At 47.0% G+C, this 26808-nt stretch overlaps 1 protein-coding gene across 1 annotated transcript in view; it reads right to left on the reverse strand.

The window, feature by feature from the left end:
• The window catches only part of ATP6V1E1 (ATPase H+ transporting V1 subunit E1), a 451663-nt gene that overhangs the window by 210269 nt on the left and 214586 nt on the right, over positions 1 to 26808 (reverse strand). Inside the window, exon 5 of the mRNA XM_069628660.1 lies at positions 923 to 1012. Within this exon, the coding sequence (XP_069484761.1) occupies positions 923 to 1012 (90 nt within the window). The remainder of the gene's footprint in view (positions 1 to 922; positions 1013 to 26808) is intronic.

Below are 26808 nucleotides of genomic sequence, written 5' to 3' on the forward strand. Positions count from 1 at the left end.
CTGAAGGTAGATGATGCAAGATCCTTTTTCATTTCCCAAGTGATGATATTCATTTGGCATTCAGTGCCACTGGAAACCAGGGAGAAGGTGGTTTTCTACCAAGACACTTCACCTTCTTTCTGTCCTAGCAATCATGCTGTGTATCATCTAGAACATTTTACAGTCCTGCAAATGTCATGAAGTTGTTTTTAAACTACACTTTACACAAACAAATGATTAATTTGCAACAGATACATCTTAGTTGCATTTAAAGATGCAATCTTTGATAATATTTCAAATACCTTTTGATAAAAAGGTAGAATATCATAAGGTGATTAATGTCCCATAATTCTTTTGAAATAAGTCCATGCTGCATCCACCTTGTATTTATTACAAAACCCAACAAGATAAAGAAGTTAAGTAGGAAAGTTAGCATTTTTAATTACAAAGAGCACACATATTACACTATCTGAAAAGCAGTTTGTGACATAAAATAGGAACATTGATACAGCAAAACATGTCCAATTAGCATAACCGTCAAGGCACATATAGATGCAATGATACATGCCTTGGCCAATAACATCTCAAATAATTCAGGCAGGCCCTTTTAAGGTTGAATTAACTTGGCACACTTTCCCTCTCAATTTATTCGGTTAGTCAATAGGGTCCTAATCAAGTAAATTAGAGCGACAGTTGGCTTCTTTTGGGGTCCATGGCGCCCAGTTGCATGACTTGTGGTCTCATGTTCTACAATGGATTTTAATTTTTAACTGCATTATTACCTTCAGGAATGGCACACGTTCTAAAGAATGTAGCAGCTATTCATAATCCTCCAGCTACATTATCAGTCTCCTTGCAGCTGTTGGAGGCTACATGACATGCCCTATATGTAAACTATTTGTGAGGTCTCATGTCTTTGTTAAACAACTCAACGTGAACATACCTGCATAACCAAGCCATCCAATAGTACCTGGTACCTGGTACCATCCTTCGCCACTTTACTCAGTCTTTGTTTAGCTTCAGTCAGCAAATCCTGCAAGGATAAAAACAAAGACAGCAAATTAAGATAAACAAAGCTGGTGTCTCAGTCCCAATTTGGTGCTCAGAGTCCCAGAGAGAATTCAATTTCCTGTGCAAAGAGGTTAAAACAGTGAATGTAGTTGGAGAACATGCCAGCTCTATCCAAGGGAATGTTGTCCCTGGCACTGAAAAGCATTTACATTTTTGTTCCCATGCACCACAAATGATTTGCCTGCATTAAAAAAAAGTTCTGAAGTCGCTTGCATTTGCATAATGGATTATTTTCCAACTGGGAGGCCTTTTTCAAGTCCAACTTATAATTACACCACTTGAGAACATTAACTCCTATCAACAAGCTGACTTGTCCCGTGTTATATTGAAAGCAAAATCTGTAAAATGTTTACTATGGATTAAAATGATCACAACCTAAGAAGAAACGGCATCACAATATAATAGTTTCTAATTATTTGAAAGGGGCTAGTTGGGGTTTTGCAAGGACAAGGAAGTGGAGGGGGTTCTTGGATGCTGTGAGAGGGGCACATTCAAAGATAAAGTGATGCAAGTACAGGGATTTAGAGTACAGGCAAGGATAGGGGACAATTGCAGGGATGGACCCAGCCTTGCAGCTATGGAGGCCAAGCTGGGATAGATGGGATGTGGAAGGAGAAGAGGTGAAAGGATAAGGGGGCACAGGAAGAGTGTCAAAGAAAATGTCAGGGTAAGGTTATGAAAGGATATACTAGTTGTGTACAGATATGGCAAGGGTTTGTATAATATTGTCATCATCACTATAGTCTGCCTAATAGTAGAAACACCTTGTCATTTCTTATACCATCGGTTTCTTGAACAAGCTCACATCCTTCCCTTCTCCCACTCTGCTCACCTTCCCCTACAGCACTTTCAAGCATACATTTGAGTGTTACACAGAAATCCTAAATGCATACTTGGGGACGAGCAAACTTTGGACTCTTTCTCCCCAGGTCTCCTACTCGTTATACTGGGTAGTGATACTTTATTAACTAGATCAGTCAAAGGCATCTGGGTAGATTTACTGCAAGACCCTCCTGTCAGAATCCCAAATGGAAGTCACTATTTAGCAGGAGGACATACTGAAATCCAGATACACAAGGTAAATCCTTCAATGAAAGCAATACTGTGCAACAAAGATTGGACACTAGCAGCAGAAGTGGAGCCAAAGATCCTTGGTTGCAGGTGGTTCTCTGCACTGTCCTACAGCGGGGAGCCTGGCAGGTTCCTTGAATTTACCTTTTTAGGGCTGATGAGAGATGTAGGCACAGGTGGAGCAGATATACTCCGAGTTCATATTGATCACGTAGATTCTTTGCACAACCCTTTGGTGGCAGAACAGTCATGCTTCCGTCAGGGGGGGAGGGAGTTTTGGAATGATGAGGTGAAGTACATTTCTTCCACAAAGTTAATCAAAGAAAACACCCAACTCCAGTATAATGAAACATTAACGTAATAAATGATGTGTATATTAGGTTAAACCATAACACAGTAAAATATAATGTATGAAAACACATAGTTAATTAGGCCCAAACACACTCCTACACTACATATGTTGCCCACTACCTGGTGATAAGCACAATGCGCTAAAGGGTGGGAAGAAAGAAACAGTCAAGACAATAAAAAACACACATTAATGCAATCATTATCAGGAAGCCATATGCCAACAGTCGCAGTAATTCCTCTATGTGAAAAACCAGAGGGCGTTTCACAACCTAGTCCCCGGGGATCTTTTACTCCGGTGGCCAGGGAAAGCCATTGCTTTTGGATCCCGACCCTGGGGGTGGACAAGCAATGGAGTATTACCTGGGTAGGGGGTCCTTGGGGAGTGGGGGAGAAGCACCCAATGGTGAGATGAACAAGTTACTTACCAACTGGTAACATTCTTTCGATAGGATGTTCCTCCAACGTATTCCTCATCTTCGATGTATTCCATCAAGCTTTAGCTGCTTCAGACATTTTGCTCGGCAGAGGGAGCCGTGCATCGATGTCGTAGAGTCGATGGTCCCTCGAAGGCCTCCTTCGAGGGTGACGCCACTGGGTATACAAGTAGCTTGTGCGGCGCCCGTTGGCCTCAGTTCTGTTTTTCCCCCTCTTACGTTACTGTGAAGATTGTGTCGGTAGTCATGTATCAACCTTGCGAGAGTTGAAATGGCAATAACCCGGAAAATCTGCAGAGGAGTAGGATCGGAGGGCGATGAGGAATATGTTGGAGGAACATCCAATCGAAAGAACGTTACCAGTTGGTGAGTAACTTGTTCTTCGAATGGATTGTGTCCTCCAATGTATTCCTCATCTTAGAGTAGTATAGAAAACTCTCTGGAGGAGGAAGGAGATTTTTTATACCATTATATGGTGGAATATAGCACTGCTTTATCAAAAGCAAGCCCTTAGACTGGGAAGCATCCAGACTATAGAATTTTGAAAGTGTGCAGCGATGACCAAGTTGCTGCTTCACAAATGGATTTTATAGGAACACCTCTTTGAAGGGCTGTCGAAGAGGCAATGCCTCTGGTGGAATGGGCCCTTAAATCTTCTGGTGGGTCTTTTCCCGCCAATCTGTAGCATTCTGAAATGCAAAGCACAATCCAACGTGATATGGTTTGTTTTGACACCGATTGAACCAATTTCCTTCCGGTGTAGCCAATGAAAAGTTGATTATCCACTCTAAGCTTGGAAAGCCTGGAAATGTAAAAGCTTAGAGTTCTTCTCTGGTTCAACCTGTGCATGAGGTGAAGGGTAGAATGCGGATAGAACAATTTTCTGATTCAAATGAAAATCCGACACAACTTTTGGTAAAAATAAGGGTTTAACCCTTAATACCACTCTGTCCCTATGGAACACCGTATAGGGTGGCCCAGAAGACAGTGCCTGCAATTCGCTCACTCTTCTTGCAGATGTTAAAGCAACTAGGCATGCGGTTTTCAATGTTAGTAATCTTAAGGGACAAGTGTGCAGGGGTTTAAAAGGGGCACACATTAAGAATTGTAGAACCAGATTAAGATCCCAAATTGGTACTTGGAAGGGATGAGGAGGAAACACATTGGCGAGTCCCTTTAAGAATTGTACTATTAAAGACATTTTGAAAAAGGAGCATTCTTCCGAAGAGCGCTTGAAAATGGAAAGCGCTGCAAGATGCCCTATAATGGTCCCAACATTTAGACCTCTATGTGCTAGGGACAAGAGGAAGGACAACACTTCTGGAATGGAACACAGAAAAGGATCAACATTCTTTTCTCTGCACCAGTTGCAATACTTTTTCCTACGGCAACGGTATAGAGATTTTGTTGCAGGCCTTCTTGCCGAAAGCAACACCTCCATGACGTCACCTGGAAGGTCCCAATCCTTGTATCTCAGTCTTTCAGATACCAATCATGAAGGTTGAGAGTTTTGACCTCTGGATGGAGAACCTGGCCCTCCATTTGTGAGAAGGTCCTCTCTCTGAGGAAGACGTAACGGGGGACAGATGGACATGTCTAGAAGGTCCCGGTACCACGTTCTCCTGGCCCAATCTGGGGCAATTGGGATCATGCGGTTTCCAAACTGCCTCAATCTCCTGATGACCTGAGGAATGACGGGAATCAGAGGGAACGCGACTAATAGTGGGAAGTTCCACTCCATTACAAACGCGCCCCTATGGCCCCTCTCGGGGGAAATTCCCTTGAGCAATACCTTTTGCACTTCCAGTTGATTCTGGTCGCAAACAAGTCTACTTGAGGGGTTCCCCAAAGGGCGAAGATCTCTTGAAGGACTTCCTTAGCCAGTTCCCACTCGTGGTACACTGTGCTATGCCTGCTCAAAGCGTCCGCCATCATTCTCCTCCCCGGCTAGATGAACTGCCGTTAAAGAGATTCCTTCTTGAATTGCCCAATACCAGAGCCGCATTGCCTCTCTGCACAGAGGTAATAACCCTACACCACCTCTTGTTTAGATAATGCATGGCCACTGTGTTGTCTGTCATTATCAGGACATTTTTTCCTCTGACAGATGGCAGAAAAGCCTTCAGCGCTAGTCTGATTGCACTCAGCTCTAAAAGGTTGATGTGTAGTTTGGACTCCGATGGAGACCAATGACCGCTGATCATCAGATTGTTGGCATGAGCTCCCCACCCCATGAGTGAGGCGTCCGTCACTACTGTAATCTCCGGCCATGGTTGCCAAAACTGTTCTCCTTTTAGGATATTCTCTGTGCAAGTCCACCACAGAAGATCCTGCCGAACCTTGTTCAGAATCTGAAGAAAATCTGTCATTTGGCCTGAGAACTGGGACCATTGAGTCTTTAGAGCCCATTGAAGGGATCCCACCCTCAGGTGTGCCTCTGGCACTAGGAAGATGCAGGATGCCATGAGGCCGAGCAACCTTAAGAAGTCCTAGGCCTGGAGATTTCGGGCATTTTGGAATTTGGAAACCATCTGAAGAATGTCTTGAGCCCTCGACTTGGGAGGCGTGCTCTTTCCCAATGATGTGTCCAATACAGCCCCTATGTACTGGAGCTGTTGGGAAGGTGTCATTTGTGACTTCTTGAAATTGAGGGAGAAGCCCAGTCTGTGGTGGATGTGGGAGGTGACCTTCAGATGATCCAGTGCTTGTTCGGCAGAACGTGCCCTGGTCAACCAATCGTCCAGGTAGGGGTAGATGTGAATCCCCCCTCTCCTGAGGGGCACTGCCACCACTACCATTAACTTGGTGAAGACCCTCGGAACGAAAGTCAATCCGAATGGCAGGATTCAAAACTCATAGTGTGAGTAGCCAACTACGAACCTCAGGTATTTTCTGTGCTCGAGATGAATTGGCACATGCAAATAAGCATCCTGGAGGTCCAATGACACCAACCAATCCCTAAGGTGAAGGCCCTGAAGGATCTGAGAAAGAGTGACCATCTTGAACTTGTCCTTCCTGAGGAACTTGTTCAAGCTTCTTAAGTCCAAGATGGGTCACAGTCCTCCGTCCTTTTTGGGAATCAAAAAATACGGGGAGTACCATCCCCTGTTCCTCTCCGCTACAGGTACTGGCTCTATAGCACCTTTCTCCAGCAGTGTTAGAACTTCCTGCTGTAGGAGCGGGTCTGAAAACTTCAAAGGGTGCCTCCCTGGTGGATTGTTTTGAGGTTGCGTTAGAAAAGGAAGGCAGTAACCTTGGGCTTTTATTCCAAGAGCCCAAGCATCTGAAGTAATGGCTCGCCATTCTTGCAGATGCTGTGACAGCCTGCATCCCACAGGTGTCTTGTGATGCAAGTCCTCAAAGTGGTTTTGTGGCGGTCACTGCGGCCACTGATGGCAAAGAGGCTGCAGCTGGAGCTGGCTTTGCATGTTTTCCTCATCCACCACGAGTGGCCTTTCTCTGGCCCCTTTGACTGGCCATTCCTCTCGCCTTTCCATATGAGGAGTAGTAACGATAGGATTGCCCCCTCCAAGATTGTCCTGACACACGAAAAGGCTGAGGTTGTCTAGTAGCAGCTCCTAAAGACTTGGCAGCTGCTTTTGAGGTCTGCAACCTCTCAAGGCTCTCGTCAGCTGTGTTGCCAAAAAGGCGAGACCCGTCAAAGGGCATGTTCAGAAGACGGTTTTGCACGTCTGGTGCGAAATCCGACTTCCGTAACCAGGCAAATCTGCGCATTACTGTGCTAGTGCCCAAAAACCTGCTCACACTATCTGCAGTGTCCAATCAGACTGAAAGGATTCCTGGTTTCCTTTCCATCTTTAACAATGGCTAGGAATCCTTCCCTTTCATCCCCTTCTGGTATGTGCTCCGCCATCATTGCAATGCACTCCCACAGAGTGTACAAAAACTTTGCCAAGGCACATGTGGAGTTGGCCGATTTTAACGCCATACTCCCAGCAGAAAATACCTTGCGTGCCCAACCATCCACACGCTTGTCATCCCTATCCAGAGGGATAGAAGGGTACGCCACCTTATTTGAAGCTGTGGCTGCCTGGACCACCAGAATCTCGGGAGTAGGGTGTTTAGACAGATAGCCGGGGTCGCTACTGGAAGGGCGGTATTTTGAATTAAGGGATTTATTCACCGGAGGAATAGAATCCGGAGTCTGCCAATTTCTGGCCACCCTATTTTGCAAGGCTACATGGAAGGGTAAAATCGGATTTTCGGTGGGACCATGATCCAATATCTTAGTCAGATCATCCTGGATGAACTGTGTTGGTGGTCTAGACCATCCTAAATATTCGACCACCTTTGTCATTAGTTGACGGTATGAGGGACTGGCATGTTCCCCTGGTTCTGGCCTGCCAAAATCTGTTTCAGGCGAAGTATCAATACCACTTGCATTATGCAAGGTTTCCACCAGGTCCCTAATTCTGCTTTCCTCAGAAATCAGGCATTCTGGGACATTTGGGGTGCCATATTCCAGTCTAGAAGGAACATTCTCCTCATCAGACCGCTCCTGCACTTCAAAAATTGAAGTTAAGGATTTGAAAAATTATTTCCTTGGAAGAGGTTTAAAAACCTTTTCTGGGAGAGGTGCATCAGTGGAACCTGAAGGCATTACAGCCTTCTCTTTTGCTGTTATTTTTACAGCTTCTGGCTGAGCTGGCTGAACTGGAGCCTTTGGAATATTTGGCGCAGAGGGCTTCGGGGTCGACGTCGACAAAGGCATCGATGGCGCTGACGAAATAGTGATCGTCGACGGAGCTGGCGTCGAGGCGCTCTTCGGAGACTGGCCCTTTAAGGTGCGTCAGGTTTCAGACAGCGTCAGTGACCTCGAACGGTCGACTCGACTGGTCTTTTTCGCTCGGCGTCCTGGAAGGTTCCCGATCCTTCCTCCTTCGATCACCCAGGCTCGAGGGCGTGCGAGTGTCGGGACGATAAGGCTCCCGGCCGGCATCCGGAGAAGGCGCGGACCGAGGCTTAGCTTTTTCAAACACCTCCATCATTTTTACCCTGAATGCGTCCCACTCTTCGGAGGAAGAATGTTTTGTGGGGCATTTCATCCTTTTTGGGGATTCGTCCGAGGACGAGGTGGCATCTTTTCTTGGACTTTTTCGTCAAAGACTAAGAGAGATGAGAATCGCTTCGGGACCTAGACCGATGCCTTTCGCGTCGAGGAGATTTCTCCTCACGGGACCTCGACGCTAGAGGCTTTTCGGTTGGGTTTACGACCTACCTGCAGTTTTCCCTTCCTCTCTCGCAAGGCCTTCCCCGTCATCGCCTGACACTTCGTACAGGCCTCCATGTCGTGGCCTTCCCCGAGGCACCACAGACATTCCCGGTGCGGGTCCGTGATGGACTTTTTCGAACGGCAGGATTTACACTTTTTGAATCCAGATCGCGGGGTCATAGTCGGGGTCGACGACGAGGACATATCGAATATCTTCAGTTATTTACTGCATCACAGAACTACTCGAGGCACGCCGAGTCTCCGAAGCATCACGTACTGCGGAATTACCAGGTTACTCACCGTAGTGACCACCTTACTCCTAGTCCATAGTCCCCTTTCCTCCATACTTATGGGACGGGACCAGAGCACTTTGTAAAAAGCATTCAAATTTTTTTCAAAAATTTGTCCCTCCTCTCTTTCCTGCGCAGGGCCCGGCACGCGGCCGTAACCCCGCCCACCTTTTCTCTGCCCCGCGCATCGCCCATCAGTCATTTTCTATCGCAGGGTCAAAGACCCATTAGCAATAACTGAGGAACCTTATTAGAGGGGACAGCGGGCGGGCGTATGGAGGAAAGGGGACTAGGAGTAAGGTGGTCACTACGGTGAGTAACCTGGTAATACTCCTACGTCCCGTCCCCTTTCCTCCATACTTATGGGAGATTCCCAAGCACTCCTTACAGGAACTATGGGTGGATGGAAATACCCCTTACTGAAACAGGATCTTCAGCACAGCCTGACTGAACTGAGCGTCAGCTCTAGAGCTCATATCGAGGCAGTAATGCTTACAGAAAGCAGATGGGCAGGCCCAAGTAGCCGCTTTAGCGATGGACTCCCAGGGAACATACTTCTGAAAAGCAACCGCGGCTGCCTTGCCTCGCACCTGGTGTGCATGGATACCTTTAGGAGGTTTCAGCTTTTGGACGGTGAAAGATTCCGTGATACAGGCGGTAATCCATCTGGAAATAGATGCCTTAGACGCTGGCCTGCCTTGAGGCTTACCGAAGGTCACAAACAGTTGGGGAAGAGCTCCGAAGCTCGGAAGTCCTGTCCAGGTAGAACCTAAGAGCTCTTCGGACATCCAGGCAGTGTAGAACCCTTTCCACCTCAGAGGCAGAGTTCAGAAAAAAGACTGGAAGGGAAATCAACTGATTCAGATGGAATTCGGTCACTACCTTTGGTAGGAAAGCTGAGTTCGTCCTAAGGACTACCTTGTCCTTGTGAAAGACCAAGAAAGGATACTCCACCGACAATGCCTGGAGCTCACTCACTCTCCTCGCTGACGTAACGGCTACCAGAAAGGACACTTTCTAGGACACATACTTGAGGTCAACCGTAGCCATTGGCTCAAAGGATTTATGGCACAGCGCCGTCAGGACTAGATTTAGGTCCCAAGGCGGGTGCAGACTACGAACCGGAGGGTAGATGGGTGTCAAGCCAGCAAAATGTCTCTTCACCACCAGGTTAGTTAAAGAATAAGAACACCGGTCTGTAGAGAGGTAAGCGGAAATCACCGAGAGATAAGTCCTGCAAGACAGAACATGAACCCCCGACTCTGCTAGGGAGGATACGAAGGACAGCACTGTGTCAATCGTTGCCACCCTCGGGTCCAATTCTTTCTCCAAACACCAATGACAGAACCTGAGCCATTTACTCTTGTATTGGGATCTGGTCGAGGGTTTCCTGGCTGCCTGGATAATGCGCATGTTATCCGCAAACCCAAATGCTCTAGAGACGTGAACTCAGGCACCATGCCGCCAAGTTGAGTGATTGTGGGGAGGGGTGCCACACCTGCTGTTCCCCTTGGTGAAGAAGATCAGGAGTTACTGGTAACCTGATCGGCGGACACACCGACGGGTGTTGAAGTTCTGAGAACCAAAACCTGGCCGGCCACCACAGAGCTATCAGTAGAAGAGGACAGTTGACAGAGCTCTTCACCTTCCAAATTGTTCGATGAACTAGGGGAAGAAGCAGGAAGGCGTAAGTTCTCATGATGTGCCATGGAATCTCGAGTGCGTCCCCCAGAGAGGAGACTCCCAGCCCCCCTCTGGAGGCGTACTGAGGAAGCTTCTTGTTTACCGCCGTGGCGAAGAGGCCCACCTCCGGTGTGCCCCAACGCGAGAAAATCCATGAGAGGATTTCTGCCTTAAACTCCCACTCGTAGCTGACCACTCATCCGGCTGAGGGCATCCGCAGTGACATTCAGCTGGCCCGGGATGTGCACTGCAAGCAGCCAGACCCCATGAAGCACGGCCCACTCCCAAATCTGGATGGACAGGTCCACGAGAGGGGGAGACTTCGTTCTCCCTTGCTTGTTTATGTAATACATTGATACCACATTGTTCGTTCTTATGCGGACCACCTTGTTGACAATGAGAGGTCTGAACGCCTTGAGCGCCAGAAAAATCACCAGAAGCTCCAAATGATTTATTTGCAGGAGCTTGTCCTGAGGTGACCAGAGGTCCGAGACCTGAAGAAGATCTTACGTTGCACCCCAGCCCAAAAGGGAGGAGTCTGTCGTGATCGTCACCATGGGCGCTGGGTCCTGGAACCCCGCACCCACTGACAGGTTGCTGAGAGATGACCACCAGTCCAGGTCCACTCTCATGGAATACGGAATCATTATCAGCTTGGAATCCGGGTCCACAGCCTGACGCCAGGAACTCCGAAGAGTCATCTGGGTCCGTCTCATTTTGAGACGAGCAAGAGGAAGAGCCAGTACACACGAGGCCATGAGGCCCAGAAGCCTCTGGAACCACCAGGCCGACATGCTCTCCGACTGCGCAAACATCTGACACGTGGCCAACAGATCCGCCATTCTGTCCCCGGTCAGATACACTCGGCAGTCGATCGTGTTCCAACGAAAACCCAGGAAAGTCAGGTCCTGTGAGACCGTCATGGAGGATTTCCGCCAGTTCACCGACAGCCCAAGATGGGACAGGAGTTGAAGGAGAGACTGGAGGTTGTCCGCTGCTGCCAACGGACAAGGGCTGCGTAGGAGCCAGTCGTCCAAATAGGGATACACGTGGATACCCTGGAGACGAAGATAATCACCGCCGCAATCACCGACATCATCTTCGTGAAGACACAGGGCGCCGAACTGAGGCCAAAAGGAAGCACCCGAAACTGGAAGTGCTCTTCTCCCAAAGAGAAGCGGAGGTATCTCCTGTGTGGATTCCAAATCAGGATATGCATGTACGCATCCTGAAGATCCACCACGCTGAGCCAATCGCCCATCTGCAAAGAGGAGCGAATCTGGCCGGGCGTGATCATCTTGAATTTCTCTTGGGGTAGGAAAAGATTGAACTGCGAAAGGTCTAGGATGGTGCGCAGGCCAGCCTGGTTGGGTTTGGGCGCTGTAAACAGCCGGGAGTAGAAGCCCTCCCCTCGCTCCCCAAGGGGAACGGGTTCTACAGCTCTGAGGTGCAGAAGTTTCTGAACCTCGGCCTTGAGGGAGGGTGAGCCCGACAGCTGAAAAGGAGGGTTGAGGGGTGGGGTAGAGGGTAAAGGTAAGCGGAAGCCCGCTCGAGCGACTGACGAGACCCATCTGTCTTCTGTGATGGCCTGCCACGCCTCCCAATGAGACGCAATGCGTCCTCCCACGGGGTCTCATGCGAGCACGGAAAACCCTCATTTGGCAGGCTTATCGGTATCGGTGCCACCTGAACCTGATGAGGAGGCTGAATAGCTGGAGAAAAACCGCGTACGCTATGGTCTACAGCGGTTATTCCCCGCAGCAGTATCCACTCTGTGATATTTGCAGTCGAGGAAGCCCCTAAAACCAGAGGAAGGTCGACGGGAGCTTTAACCATAACAGACAATGAATTAGCCGTCTGAGTGCTATCTTTGGTTTTGGTGAGCTCTACATCAGTAGAAGAGTGAAAAAGCTCCTTACCATCAAATGGAAGGTCCAGAACCTTGTCTTACACCTCCTTCGAGAACTTAGTGGCATGCAGCCACGCTTACTGCGAGGTATCAACCCCAAGCATCAGACCCCAAGCCGAGGTGTCTACGTGATGAGCCGCAGCCTCCAGGAGATCCTGGGCCAAGACCCTGGGCATCCGAAAGGCCTCCTCTGAAATCCTCCAACTTCTCGACCGGAATGTGCTCCCCAAACTCCGACAGACCTCTCCACATCCGCATGTTAGCTCCCGCCAAAATCAATTCTGCATTGGCCTGCCTGAGCTGTGAGGCCGAATTGGCAAAGATTTTCCTCCCTAGGGAGTCCAGGAGCTTGTCCTCCTTTCCCAAGACCTGAGTAGCCGTCGCAGAGGAGGATGCTGCAGGCCTGGATTGCAACGTTGCCGCAGCCACCACTGTGGAGGAGGGAGGCGGACAAGATGACAAGGCCACTTCTTCCGAAGAATGCAGCCTGTACCTCGCGCCAATCTTTTTATTGACAAAAAGTCCCGAGTGTGGCTTTTCCCAAACTCTTCGGACCTCAGCCAGAACGTCCTTCTGCAAGAACAGGCCGGTACGCTCCAGAGGAGACAAGGTGAACGCCCCAGAAAGCACGCCCTCCTGCGGAGCAGGTGCCTCAGGCACCGGAACATCTAAGAAACTCATGTCCAGCACCCGGTCATGGAAAGCTCTGATAGAGCGGGGAAGGTCCTCGTTGTCCTGATCGCCTTGAGGGTCATCTGATAGGTCAGGATCCTGCTGAGCTGTGTCAGGCACTGCCTTGTCCACTGGAGACAATGGTGGCACAGGCGGAAGCGCAGGGGGAGGCAACCACGGGCAAGGGAGGCACCGGCGGGACCACTGTCGGAACGGGTGGAGCTGGAGGCACGGGTGGACATATCTCCTTGAAAAGACCTTTGAAATATTCCCTCATTGGGTCGGTGCGAATAAGCGCTTGAAATTTACCGAAAAAAAGAGTCCCCAGGAGATTGTTTCGGAACCTGAGGAGGCCTCTCATGAGGTGGACAAATCCAGGGACGTAACGGAGAAGGGTGCCACACCGGCCCCTCCACCGACGAATCCACATAAATCAAGGGCGCCGCCCCCGCGGGCAACGAAACATTGTGCGGAAGAGGCATCCGGGCATTCCAATCATAAACCGGCCGGTAAGGATGCGCCCAAGGGACCTTAGGTTCACCCGAAGGACCAAACCCTACACCAGGGGCCGATGGCGTAGTTGTAGGAGTGGTACCTAAAATGGCCGCCGTGGTCGTGGAGGGAACGGCTGCCATTTTGTCCTCATCTGAGGGGGAACTGCGGCACGTGAGGAAGTGAGGCAGGGGTCCCCGTCGATGGGTCAGGGGTCTTAATTTTAACCTCAACGTAAGGAACCTCGGCAGAACCGGTACGAGGCCTGGAATGTTTCTGCGACATACCAACCGCCAACAGAGCCTTCGAAGGAAGGGCTTCGGCACTGCCGGTTAAAGAAGAAACTTTCTTCTTTGCCCCCTCAACAGAACTGGTGTCACCACAAGAGCGGGAACGGTGCGCTTTCACCGACAGGGCCTTGCACGGCCCCTCAGAACTGTTGGTATCCTTAGCCTCTGTACGAGAGACCTCGGACCTAGGCCCGGTAGAAGCCTTATCGGCACGGGCGCACCCCGGTTGTCTTTGAGGCAGAGCAAGCTCCGGTACCCCACGACTCAGTAGAACTGGGTCTACAAACAGCCCCCACAGGAGGGGCCTCGGAGCGTACTCCGGTGGACACTGAAAACTCTGGTAGAATTATTAGGCCCGACAGGCACCTCAGGGCGAACCCCGGTAACAGAGCGATCAACGCCCCTCCCAGCTCGAGAGGAACCCGGAAAGATATCCCCCAGCCGGGGTGCTCTGAAAAGTAAAGAACTTACCGGGCGTTTTTTCTTCTCGTCGATGAATGCCTGAAAATGCGAAGGAGGAGTCCGTCCGAACACCTCCTCCCACCGCTCCAACCGACGTTGAAGTGCCTGGACCGAAAGGGAGTCACAGTAAAAACAGGAGTCCCAATGGTGTTCCGGACCCAAACACTCTAAACAAAGAGGATGGGGATCCACCCTCGCGAAGCGACGGTGACACGATGAACAGTCTGGAAAATCTAGTTTAAAAAGACATAGACAGACTAGTAAACGAACGCTAGCGAGAGCCAGAGAGGGAAAAAGGGAAGAAAGTCTTCCGAGGATGCAAGTGCGTCCGGCCCCGATCGTGCGGAGAAAAGGACTGATGGGCGATGCGTGGGGCGGAGCCAAGGAGGGCGGGGTTACGGCCGCGTGCCAGGCCCCGCCCAGGAAAGAGAGGAGGGACACATTTTTGAAAAAAATTTGGATGCTTTTTACAAAGTGCTCCGGTCCCGTCCCACAGGACGGAGAGATGTCCCATAAGTATGGAGGAAAGGAGACGGGACGTAGGAGTAAAACAGAACTGAGGCCAACGGGCGCCACGCACACTACTTGTATACCCGAGGATGTCACCTTCGACGGAGGCCTTCGAGGGACCATCGACTCGACGACATCGACGCACGGCGCCCTCTACCAAGAAAAAATGTCCTAAGCAGCTAAAGCTGGATGGAATACATCTAAGATGAGGAATACGTTGGAGGACACAATCCATTTGAATTGTTTATCCCCTTTTTCCACATCCCATCTAACCACTATCCCTGCTTATTTCATGGGATACTACAACTCCCATAATTCCTCCCCACTTTACATTGACAACACTACTGAGCCGAGGAAGATGAGGAACGAGGCTGGAAAGATTACCCCTACTGACTCGCAATGGCGCTGTCCCTGTAATGAGGCCAGGCAGATTCTGGCATGTAATCCCATCTATAAACACCTGCCACTAGTTAATACTCCCTGCCAGGATAAAAGGTGCACGCACAGGCACACTTTAAACAAGGCTGGGTACGAGAAGGAACCACTCTTCGGGGGCTGATGCGAACCACAGTATGGAGGTTGGATGGCTAAGGGGCTGATCGGCAGATGCCTAGAACGAGAAAGAGCAGGCGGGAATTCCACACTTGCCGTAAGCATTCCAAGATTGAAACCGAGTGAGCAGAAGAAAGAAACCTTCAAGGTACTTTAAAACGGCCCGCGACCCTCCCGGGTGAATGGCACAGTTAGGGAGGAACAGAGGAGGCATTGGCAACAGCCTTGACTGCTGCATGAAGTGCGTTGATGAAAGAAGACCAATTAACACAACCCATGAGTTACCAAGAGCAACAAAAGCCCGGTTTGTGTTAAGAGCCGAAAGTAACTAACTCAAAAGTTGAAGGTTGTACGTGTGCCGATAACATGTGTAATGGAAAAGACAATTGCTGAATTGTAAAAGGAAAGGATACAAAGTAACAGAGGGTCCTGCGAGGCGAAGTCGCACATTCGAAAGTCTCTTAAATGTTCCGAGTTGAAATGTATTCAAATGGGAATCAAAGGCAAGAAAGTAACAGCGAGCACAAAAGAAAGTAGAATAAGTGAAAAGCAAGGTATATGAACTTTGAAAGAGGCTAATGGGGCAAAGCAAAGAGAGAAATACCAATAAGTATTGGTGTTGCATATGAAGTTTTCAAAGAGGCCCAGAGGGCAAAGTGTATGAACTTTGATAAGAAACTACAAGTACCAAGAGGCATTGGTGTATTCCAAGATAAGGAAAATTGTGAACTGTATGTGGAATTGTTTAAAAGAGAGGTCGAAGAGGTCATGCAGAGGTCTACACAAAAACCTTGCAGTTTCGAAATTCTTCGACAGTGCAAAGACACCCGAGACAAAACGTGGGGAAGAGAACCCCTTGAGGGGACTAGACAGTCTTAAGCCCGGCAGAGGGAAGCCTGTGAAGAATTGTGGCGGTTTATAGTCATAATATCGAAAAAATAATGTCGAATTACAAAAATGTCGAATTCAAAAATGTCGAATTCAAAAATGTCGAAAACACATACATATAATAGAAAAAGTCATTATTTCGAAAATAAAATGTCGAAAAAAAAAAATCGAAAAACCAATGTTAAAATAACTATGTATAATGTCACACATACTAACGTTTTTTATTGGGGGGGTCCCCCCCCAAACCCCCCATCCCAAAACCCTACCCCAACCCTCCACTCCTCCCCATCCCCCCCAACACCCCCCATGGATATACCTTTAATTTTTTTTAAAAAAGTATTTAATAAAACATTAATTAAATAATTAATTATTAAAAACCCCATCCCAAACCCCTACCCCAACCCCCCCCCCCCTCCTCCCCATCCCCCCACCCACCATGGATATACCTTTAACCATTTTAAAAAATGTTTTATAAACTATAATTAATTATTTAAACATTAATTCGAAAAAAAAATCGAAAAAAATTCGACATTTTTGTAATTCGACATTTTTATTTTCGACTAAATGTTTTCGACATTTTGACTTTCGAAATTATTGTATTCGACATTATGACTGGATACCAATTGTGGCAAAGTAAAAGTGGAAATGTGTTTATGACAAGGCAGATGAAGCCTAAGGAAGTGATTGAACTACCAGAAGCTTGAAGCCCAAGCATGAACTGTTGAATTGTACCAGTAAGCCAAAGTATGCAAGACTGATAGAACTGTGCCATCTACCTATCCTTTTTAAGAAACTCAAGATCCTGTGGGGCTAAATGTGGGTAAGGGTGTTGTTACTTAAGCCAGTCTGATATTTCTTTTTAGACACTATTTTCCTTTTGCATTGCCTGTCATTGTTAGAAGGATGGCAAGGTAATTTTTTAGTAGTTTATTTTTAGCATATGTCTTTATTTTTTTTTTACTAGACTGACTTGCATATGTTTTGTTGTTTATTTAATGGTCGAGACTACAAGCATTCTAGAGTTAAGGCCAGTTAGGAATTCTACCAACCCAACTAAAATACCAAATGAAGGTTTTCGAAACTTGCATCTATTGTGTCTGTGTGTCTACTACTTGATACCATGCCTTCTTCGCATCTAGCACATTTACAGAAGTCCTTCCCCAGACAGGATCGTAAAGCAAGACTTAAAAAATACAGAAAATCAGTAGTACTTGCTAATATTCTAGTATTGGGCCTAAAACTCCATGGACCTGACTGGGACCCAGGGAAACTGTCCAAATGCAGTTAAGTTCCAGTTTGGAATGTTTCAAATAAGTTCAAAAGTTGCATATGAGAATCAATGAGACAATGCCAGTAGACAGCCACGATTAAAAGGGAGTTACAAGCTAGTTCTCCTTATCTGTGAATTAGACAGCAACCAACCCCATGGACCACAGAACAGAATCTTGAAAAGCTCCAGTGGCAGGTTTGAGACCTAGAAGCCCCATGAAGAGAAGCACAACTAGATTCGGGCCAATGTAACTGAAGGGCAAAACGCAGTGGAAGGGCACTGCAGAAACTCTTGGTTATGGACCACAGATGTCCAAGAGGGTTAAGTATCTTGGCTAAGCCAGGAATCCAGGGCCCAAGTATTCACAGTGATGTTTCCTGGAAAAGAAGCTCAGGAATGGCAAAACAGCCCAAAGAGTACAGTACAAGATAATTTGCAGGGTGGTTCACAGGATCCAGTCACACAGCGACTTGAACCTCAGATCAACGATGACTCGGAAAACCGTAAAGAAGAACAATCAGCCTACCTTGGAGTGGGGCCCACCAACCAGGAGTAAAAACAACAGCAAAGATGGCTCCAGGAAGAGGGACAAACCCGAGTTGGCAGGTTCCAGTGCCTTGAAGAACAAAGGCAGCCAACCAGCAGAAAAGGCTCCTTAAAAAATCTCAAGTAAAGGTGTCAAAGGACAGCCCAAATGCGCAGGAAAGACAGGGTATTGGTGGCCCAATTCCCTGCTGGGCGACGTCCGCTTCTTGTATCAATGGAGTAACACTGCGCAAAGTTATGCCCAGCACAAAAGTCCCAATGTGGGGAACAGGAATAGGATAAGGAAGACAGCAGAGGAAGGACATCCAGCAGCCAAAAATCAAAACTGGAGCTTATGGGTATGGGATACAAGCCCAGTCAGGAGGCCAATCTTGGTCCCAAAGGTGCAGCAGCAGTTTGTCAAAAAACCATCAAACAGGTAAAGTAACCTGCAGAGGTTAACAGAACTTGAGCAAAATTTCAACCAAACAAAGATGGGATCAGGGCCTCTTCTATGATATATGATATGATAGGTTATTTAACACACTTAATACCCAGAGGTTTCTAAGCACAGACCCGGGGATCGAACCTTTGGTGCTCCGTGCCGTCTTGCTTCCAAGGAGAGCATGTTGCCCCTGAGCTATCCTCCCGAGATAAAGATAAACTCTAGATAAACGCATACACTCATGGGATGCGTTAAGCCAGCCCTCTCATCACACACCAGAATACTTAAATAACGGTTTTGGAGGCCAGCTAATGAAGGTGGCCCATAAACTACCAAACATTAATGTCCACCCACACAGTGTGTGTAATGGGTTGTCTTAGGATTGGTCTAACCAAGTCCAAACCACAATATAGGGTGCAGGGCTGGGCTCAGAGCGGGACTATGCAGGCACAACAGCCATTGTAGGGACGACTTGTCGTTTCTCAAGACAAATGAATGGGCCAAAAACAAAATGGTTGACAGCATGACTTAAAAACTACATCATTACCCCAATAGCTACCAATAAGGTAGTGGGCTATGTGAAGGCATCATGAACAACAAAGACAACAGATTCAGAATTCAAAACAAATAGTTTTATTAACGGTAAATGTCAGGATGGAAAAAGGCCCAACTTGCCCTATGCTAAGGTGGGATTTCCCTACCTAAATAAAACGAAGGAAAGTCTGAGTCAAAGAGTTCAACTGAAGAATCGGTCTGCGTCCAAAACCTATACTTGCCCTCACAGCTAATCTACACAATGTGTAGGGATGTCAGCAACCAAAAGAAACAGTGCCCAACACAAAGTTCGGAGTCTCTTCCAGATCTCAGCTTCCTTTCAAGCTCCCTTCCTCAAGAATGAAACAGTTCTAGCGAAAGTCTCAAAGTTACCTCTCTTGAACTTAGAATAATGTAGTTTTCACCAGTGCTCGGGGTTCCCTCCACCCCCCAAGTTCCAAGTAACACAAATCCAAGTACCAAACGAATAGTGCCAGCTGCAGTGTTCCCTTCCCCAAGACAAGTTCAGCCACACCAAAATTGTCTTTTGTAAAAGTCTTGGCCACTCATGAGCCTTCTCGCGATTATATTCAAAAGTAAATTCAAAGTTTTAAAAGGGCCTTCATCAGCAGGCCTTTCCTACCAACCCACCCTTTTCATGTTAGAAAATAATTCTCAGCCCCTCCATGCCATGAGGCACACAAAAGGGTGGTATATGTCCCACTTTTTTACACCCTCAAACTGGCTCACCACTTGTTCTCATATTTGTGCTATTGTACAGGCCCCCTTTGTGGGAATGCCTCCACCATCTGTAAATGTGCTGTTGCAAGCCATTTCTGATTGCAATCGATATTCCTGTTCTTCAAATAAATACAAATACTTGTATTTATATCCCATTGTAAGGAAGGTATGGTATCAACACCAGACACAGACACAATAGATGCAAGTTTCACAAAGCTATTTTGTATTTGATACGGTTGGGAGAATTCCTAACTGGCCCCAACTCTAGAATGGGAGTAGTCTCGACCATTAAACCAATAACAAACAAGTCCAAGCCAGTCTAGTAAAAAATAAATAAAAAGGCCTATACTAAAAAAAAAAACGAACCTTGCCTTCCTTCTCAAATGACAAATGTGTAACAGGGATATACAAAGGAAAAATAGTGTTTAAAAAGAAATGTCAGAATGGCTTAGGTAACAACTTCCTTCCCTACGTTCAGAGTCACAGGGTCTTAGGGGTTTCTTAAAAGGATAGGTGGTTGGCACAGTTCTGTCACAAATGCATAGTTCAACTCTTAACTTGTACTTTTACCACAGTTCACTACAGGCTTCCTTCTGCCGGGATCGAGCCTGTCTCATCTTCTTTATGGGGATTCCCTTCTCCAAGTTTTGTTCCATACAATTTCTATCTTATTTTACTTTCACTGTCAAAGACTTTCGAAACTGCAAGGATTTTACATAGACCTCTGCATGACCACTTCAACCAACTTAACAATCTTTATCAACTCTCAACAGCAATGCTTCTTGGTACTTGTAGTTTCTTGGAATTATCATTTCTTTACTTTGCCCTCTTGGCTTCTTTTTAAGTTCATATATTTTTCTTTTCACTCAAACGTTCATTCAGGGTCACGGTTACTTTCTTGTTCTGCTTTATCACAACTTCAAACACTTTACAGAGATTTTCGAATGTGAGATTACTTCTTGCAGGACCACTCTGTTACTTTATAACCTCTCATCACAGTTGAGCCATTGTCTTTTCCATTACGCGTTTATGGGCACACGTGTAACCTTCAACTCTTGCGACATTTTCATTTGCTTTGAACAAAACCGGGCCTTTTGTTGCTTTCGATAACTCACCAATCGTGTTAATTAGCTTTCTTTCTTCAAAGCCTTTCATGTAGCAGTCAAGGGCGTTACCAATACCTCCTCTGCTCCACTGCAACATTGATCACCCGGGAGGGAAGCGGGCCGCGTTGAAGCACTTTGAAGGTATATCCTTCTGTCTCAATCAGTTTCAGTCTTGGAACGCTTATGGCTTTCCGAAAGTATGGAATCCTCGCCTGGCTCTCGCTTGTTCTCCGCAAATGCAGATCAGCCCCTTGGCCTTCCAACTTCAACAGCCTGGATCGTATCAAATCCGAAAAAGCAGCTCCTTCTTGTAGCCAGCCTCGCTCAGAGTGTGCTTGTGCGCACCACCTTTTATCTTGATAGGGAGTGTTAACAAGTGGCAGGTATGTTTAGTTGGGATTACGTGCCGGACTCGGTCTGATCTCATTAAAGGGACAGAGCCATTACAAGTCATGAAAGGTAATCTTCTTTGCCTCATTACTCATATTCCTCGGCTCAGTAGTGTTGTCAGTGTAAAGTGGGGAGGAATTATGGGAGCATCGATGTTTCTCCCGCACTCCCCCAGAACCCTCTTCCCAGGTGATCCCTCCCTCGCCTGTCCACCCCCAGGGTCAGGATCCAAAAGCAAAGGCCTTTCCTGGCCACCCGAGTATGCGATCCCCGGCGACTAGGTTGTGAAACACCTCTGGCTTTTCAGACCATCCACTAAAATTTGCAAGGTCACTTAGTGCTCTGGCAGACCTAGAAAAGTGACCTGGGGGGTAAATTATTCAGTGGCTAGAAGAGGAAAAGGCAAAAAAGCTTTGCTGGTGTGTTGAAGTGTGCAGTTCGTAAGTATCCAGGTACCGAGTGTGTGTTTGTTTCTGGTAGGAAAGATCTCATTTTTAGGGAACTTTCCCCTCCATGTCCTCTGGACCCCCACATTTTTGGCTTTTGTTTTTGAACCCCGTCCTGACTTGTTACAGCCTTTGGCTTCACTTCCCTGGCCTTTTGCTCATTTTGTCATGGGGAAACTGACCAGTGCTTCAGACCATCAGTACTGGGAAACCTAGTTTCCATTTTGTCTGACTTTTTACCTGTTTGGGTAACTTTTTAACGGTGCACAGAGCATCTTACAATGCAGTGCAGTGGGGATAATTTTGCTTCACCCTAGACTTTTACACTGGGGATTTTTGGTTACGCGTCTGACTATGATGTAGCTGTTGCAAATCTTTTTTACCACTTTTGCAGTATTTTTTGTGTGCACATTTGAGTTTACTGAGTCTGGCTACTAAACGTGGCTAGTGCCCTAAAATGTCTGTGCTACTAGATTTTTCGCTTGTCCTTTGGCCATATTGTTTTATGGCCTTCTTAGGTCAGGAAATCCCTTATATGGCCATGCATGTGCCCATGAAAGCTGCTATTTTCCGGGCTAGTACGTGTTCAAGGACAATTCTCATTTCTGTGTTAATTCCCTTCTACCTTAGAGACCCCCAGCTCTTTTGCTGGACTTTAGGACTTTACATTTTTATCCTGGAGTGAGAGACCTTTTTCTCACTCAAGTATTTTTATCTGTTTTGGTCTTTGTGTTTCTTTTGGTTTCGGAGTCTGGCAAACTCCATAGGCATCATCGTTTTGTATTGTGACACACAAGCACCCTCAGTGCAGTGTCACAGAGAAGTCCTTTGGATTTCTCTTAAGGTTTAAAAACCTTCTCTTGGATAAACTATTGCTTCCAAGAGTAGTAAAGTGAAATTGACTTTACTTCCTTTTTTTTTTTATCTTTGTAGACCCAGCACACACCATTTTATGTGGAGTGCTGTGGGGTTACTTAGTATCCCCTTTGTCTACCTTCTCATGTAACATTCATTTTTGATGTTACCCTTACTGCAGTTAATGGCTGTGGCAGTGGTAGTGGTTTAATTTTCCTACCATTGTGAGTTTTTACCGCAGGCTGAATCCTCAGCTGCAGTATTGCACACATGGGTGCCCATTTTGTCAAAATGCCCTGGTCTTTTTTTTTGTTACCATTTCTTGTTTGTAAGGTCCTTCTTGAGATTTACTCTGTGCGTCAAACCAAATTTGGCCCCTTTGTTCGTTTTGTCTTTGGTGGAATTCACTGGTGAAGCCCACCTCTGGCTCCAGCTGGGTGTCTGGCAGGGTAGGAAGCAAGGGAGGTTCCCGAAACTCCCTGGGCTTAGTCTCCATGGTTACAGGAATGCCCCCAAAGGGGATTGGCTGGCTGGCTGTCCTCGGAGGACAGCCACCCTGCTGTGAGAGTGACAGCTAGGCTGTGAATGAATGGGAGAAACTTGCATAAAAGGCGAGGTATTTTGCAGCAAGAAAGGCAGAGTCGACCACTCGATTAAGGAACCGAAGAAAGAAACTGGAAGAGAAGCTTGCTGCACCTCCTGGACCGTTGGTTTACCTGGTGAAGCCTTGCTGCAGTGATGAAGCTCCTATTTCGACATCGACAAGAGAAGCCCGGAAAGGACGACTTCTCCCCTTGGGTTGGTGGGATCAATTGACCCCCAAGACAACCTCTACTGAAGCCCCTCACTCTGCGGACTGTACTTCCATTGCTGCAGCTGGCACCGAGTGCCAGGGGACAGGAGCACCAGGAACGAGTGCATCGCTTTTAATCCGGGCCCAAGCTCCAGAAAGATCCTAAGGACTCCCTCGAAGCAGGACGACCAAAGCCTGAGCCACCTCGACAGAGTGCTGTACCCCAGAAGCAAGGGGAGCCCACAAGGGGTCCAAGAACCGCAGTGGTGCTATTTGCCGGTAACTGAAACCGCAAAGTGCTGCTGATCTGGAGTAAGTCCATTGCTGCTGCCGACCTTCAAATCGTAGTGCAGGAGTCCCTAGACGTCCTCACTCTTGTCCCCACGACTGAGGCCCAGGAACAACAGGATCTGCAGGACTACAACATGAACAGAAGCCAGCTGGATCCCTTTCTTCAGACTCAAGGTACTGTATAACTAGGGGTACTTACCTCTGGTGGCGTGTAGCTTGCTCTCACTGGAGACTTGCATTTGCTTCCCTTTGCTTGCGTCTTTGCTTCTCACAATCCTCCCTAATTGTGGCCCAACAGTGATTCTTTTTACCACAAAACTCTTTAACATTATGCAAGACTTTTGTTCCATCTTCAAGAAGTGCCTGAGCGCCCCTAGACTTTGCTCAATTGACATTGGCTGTCCTGGCTCCCTGCAGACTCTTCTTACCCTTTGACTTTGTGTTTACCTGTCCCTCAGTAAGTCATACATAATTTACTTGTATAGCTGGTAAAGGGTTAGCCTATATTTCATTGGGGGATTGTAAAGTGCTTAACTGTTTGGAGAAACGTGTTCACTTTCGTTTCCTTCCCTAACCTTTTCCTTTTGCCATAACTTCAGTAGTGCATTTAAGTGTAAAAAGTGATATATTAATGTCGACAGTCTCCTAGCAATTTAAGTCACCTCAGGGTGTAGGAAGTGTTTGTGTGACATCCCAAAAGGGTATCTACTTACTTAACTGGACTGAAGGAGTGTATTTTTGAAGTATATTTTATTGCTGCATATTGCCCCTTCTGAAGAAGGCTTATTTTAAAACTGACTTAAATTAATGAATAATTATTTTTAATCAGGAAACCTGGAGTATAAGTGTTATTTGAATACCCGTCACTGTGAATCTCTATTTTACCACACTACAGCTCAAGTGACTCCTCTTGAGATAAGCCTGACTGCTCAGTCACTCTACCAACTTGTGTAGTACAGGCCTATACCAAAGGTTGGGTTACCTATTGCCAATAGGACAAGGCTGGTGTAGTCTCCCACAGGGTTACTACATACAATCTTGCCCAACAGTACCTGCCACGTGTGTGCAGACCCAAGACCTGGGTGGAACAGTCTGGTCCCATTCCACAATCATTGTATGGTGCCAGAGAGTCTGGAGCGCATGCATGAGTGAAATCCACAGTGGTCCCCGATTGGACCACTGCTGGCTGTTTGAATGGTGCAGATCCTTACCACTGGTGTGCTTGCACTTGCTTCCAGCCAAGATTTAGGATCAGAAGAGGACTTCTGCAGCCATTTCTTCAGATCAGTGCTGGAGAAGCCAAGTATCCTGTGTAGAAGTGCAGACAACTGAAGACTTGTGGACGACTCCTGAAGAGATCTGGCAACGTCTCCTGCAATTGGCCTGGTGAAGCCCTGCTGGACTACCAGATTGGATAAAGGCCGTCTGCGGTGCTTCGACCCTTGGACTGGTGGGACCAACAAGTCTGTATGCCTTCTCAAGATCCAGCCGCCAGGAGCCTTTGCAATCATCCCTGGAACACCTGGTTGACCGACCTGCTCTGTTTTGGGCACCCGTGCCAGGAGCATCACCATTCCACGTTTTGATCAGGAACTTTGGTGGTCACCAGTTTGTACTACAAGTTGCCTTCCTGCCAAGTTTCAGCTTCCCAGCATTAAAGGATTCTGCATGGGAAGGACTTGGACCACAAATGGAGAGACTCCTGCTGTCGCCAGTTTGAGGGGACTGTTTGCTGGAACCAGCTTTCCTCGGTTTGGTAACGTGTCCTGAAGAAGTCTGCATCGGTGTGTCCTGCATTTCTTCATCAGAAAGGGTTGCACTCAGCTCCTGGACTCGACTGGGATCTTCCTTGCAGCCCCAGCTTCTGGGCATCTTCTGCTGGATAAATCAGCAGGGACACCTACCTCCAACGACTCCCAGTCGACCTGGCTAGTCACTTGGGAAAATCAGTCAGGCTGGTGAATAATCGCTATACTTGCATCCACCTGTCTCCCCGGTAATGAACCTTAGCATAAACTTTTGTTTATTCCATTTCTTTGCTTTTTAAACGTTTGTTCTAAAAGCTGTTATATAAGATAGTAAAAGCATTTTACTTACCCATAATATTGTTGAGAAGTCTCCTGGAACATTTTTCACCACCACAAGAACCTTTCCTACCTTTGTCCCCTCTCCCGAGAAGGAACATTGTCACTTTTGGGAACAAGGCATCATTCAACATAGGGATTGGATTTATAAAGTTAGGGTATTATTCTTGTGGATTGGTTTTCCTTACTGCATCATTAGTTGCCTCCCTTTCAGGCGTTTTAAGTGAATTGTATGCATTTCTACAAACTTAAGGGGACTGTATATGATTGATAACGAGTATTGTGTAATATTACCTGCTTGATTCATTTTTCTAGTGTGTTTTGGGCCTATAAGAAGTATTCTTCATTGGGTGGACTCATTGTGGATCCCGGACCACACTCGCTCCTGAGACTAAGCCTTGATCACTCTCCATGCTTACCTTGATAAAGTTTGGCTAACCTCTCAGAGTTCCTCTATTCACTAGAACTAAAGTGGCCTCCTGAAATCTGTCCACCAGGCCAGATTTGAGAAATCGATCTTAACAGTTTTTAAGTAGTCTCAGTGAACAAAGGGGATCATAGGGTGCCCATGGTATGAGGATGCATTTTTCTGGACTGTGGTATATGCACTGATGGTAGAGGTGTAGCATTGTGTAGTGTGATATATGTAGGGGCGACGGGGAGTTATTTACTTGTCATGTGTGGGTGACTTAGCTGGTGTGTGTCCTGTGTTGGAGTGAGTTAGATCATTCTGGAGTAGTCTTGGGTCGCTGGCAGCAGTAGGCTAGTGTAATAGGCCTCATTGCAATAGGCTGGTGTTCTTGGCTGGTGGGTGCTTAGACAGGGGCCCATGGGGAGTTCAAAAGGTAGGAAGTAAGGACGGGGGAGGGAACAACAATCAGTACTGTGAGCAATTAAACCTTACGGCTATATCTTGCACCTAATATTTCACACTAATAGATTGCAAAATTCCTGACATCTTGTTACATTTAATCACTGATAGTAGATCAAGAATGCAGGAAATTATCCTGCAGGGTATTAGTGGCCTTAAAGGACCCATGATCTCAAGGTCAAATCTGCAATTTTGAAAAAGGTTAGTGTAAAAAGAGTACTCCAAGAGGCATTATATACAATCATTTGCATAGAAGTTGAAGGAGATTGAAAAAATGTAGAAGATTGACCATCTGGTTAACGTGAAAATCGAATAGAACTACAGGCAAAAAAGAAGGGTCGGTGCAGAGATCTTCCTTTACTTTAGAAAAATTAATTTAGGGGTGCTTAGAAGAAAGGGCATTCAATAAACTGAACTGGCAGGCTGAATCAAAGGAAAGAAGGTAAAATTTCAAAACAGCAGCTTTCTCACAAAGGTTGATCAGCCAACAGTTAAAAACATATTAAACTAGATCCGTCTTGGGAACTGAGAAGCTGCCCATGTACACGACTGCCAACTGCTGCATTCTGA

Source organism: Ambystoma mexicanum, chromosome 12 (assembly GCF_040938575.1).
Source record: "Ambystoma mexicanum isolate Mex_15411 chromosome 12, UKY_AmexF1_1, whole genome shotgun sequence".
Taxonomy (NCBI): Eukaryota; Metazoa; Chordata; class Amphibia; order Caudata; family Ambystomatidae; genus Ambystoma; species Ambystoma mexicanum.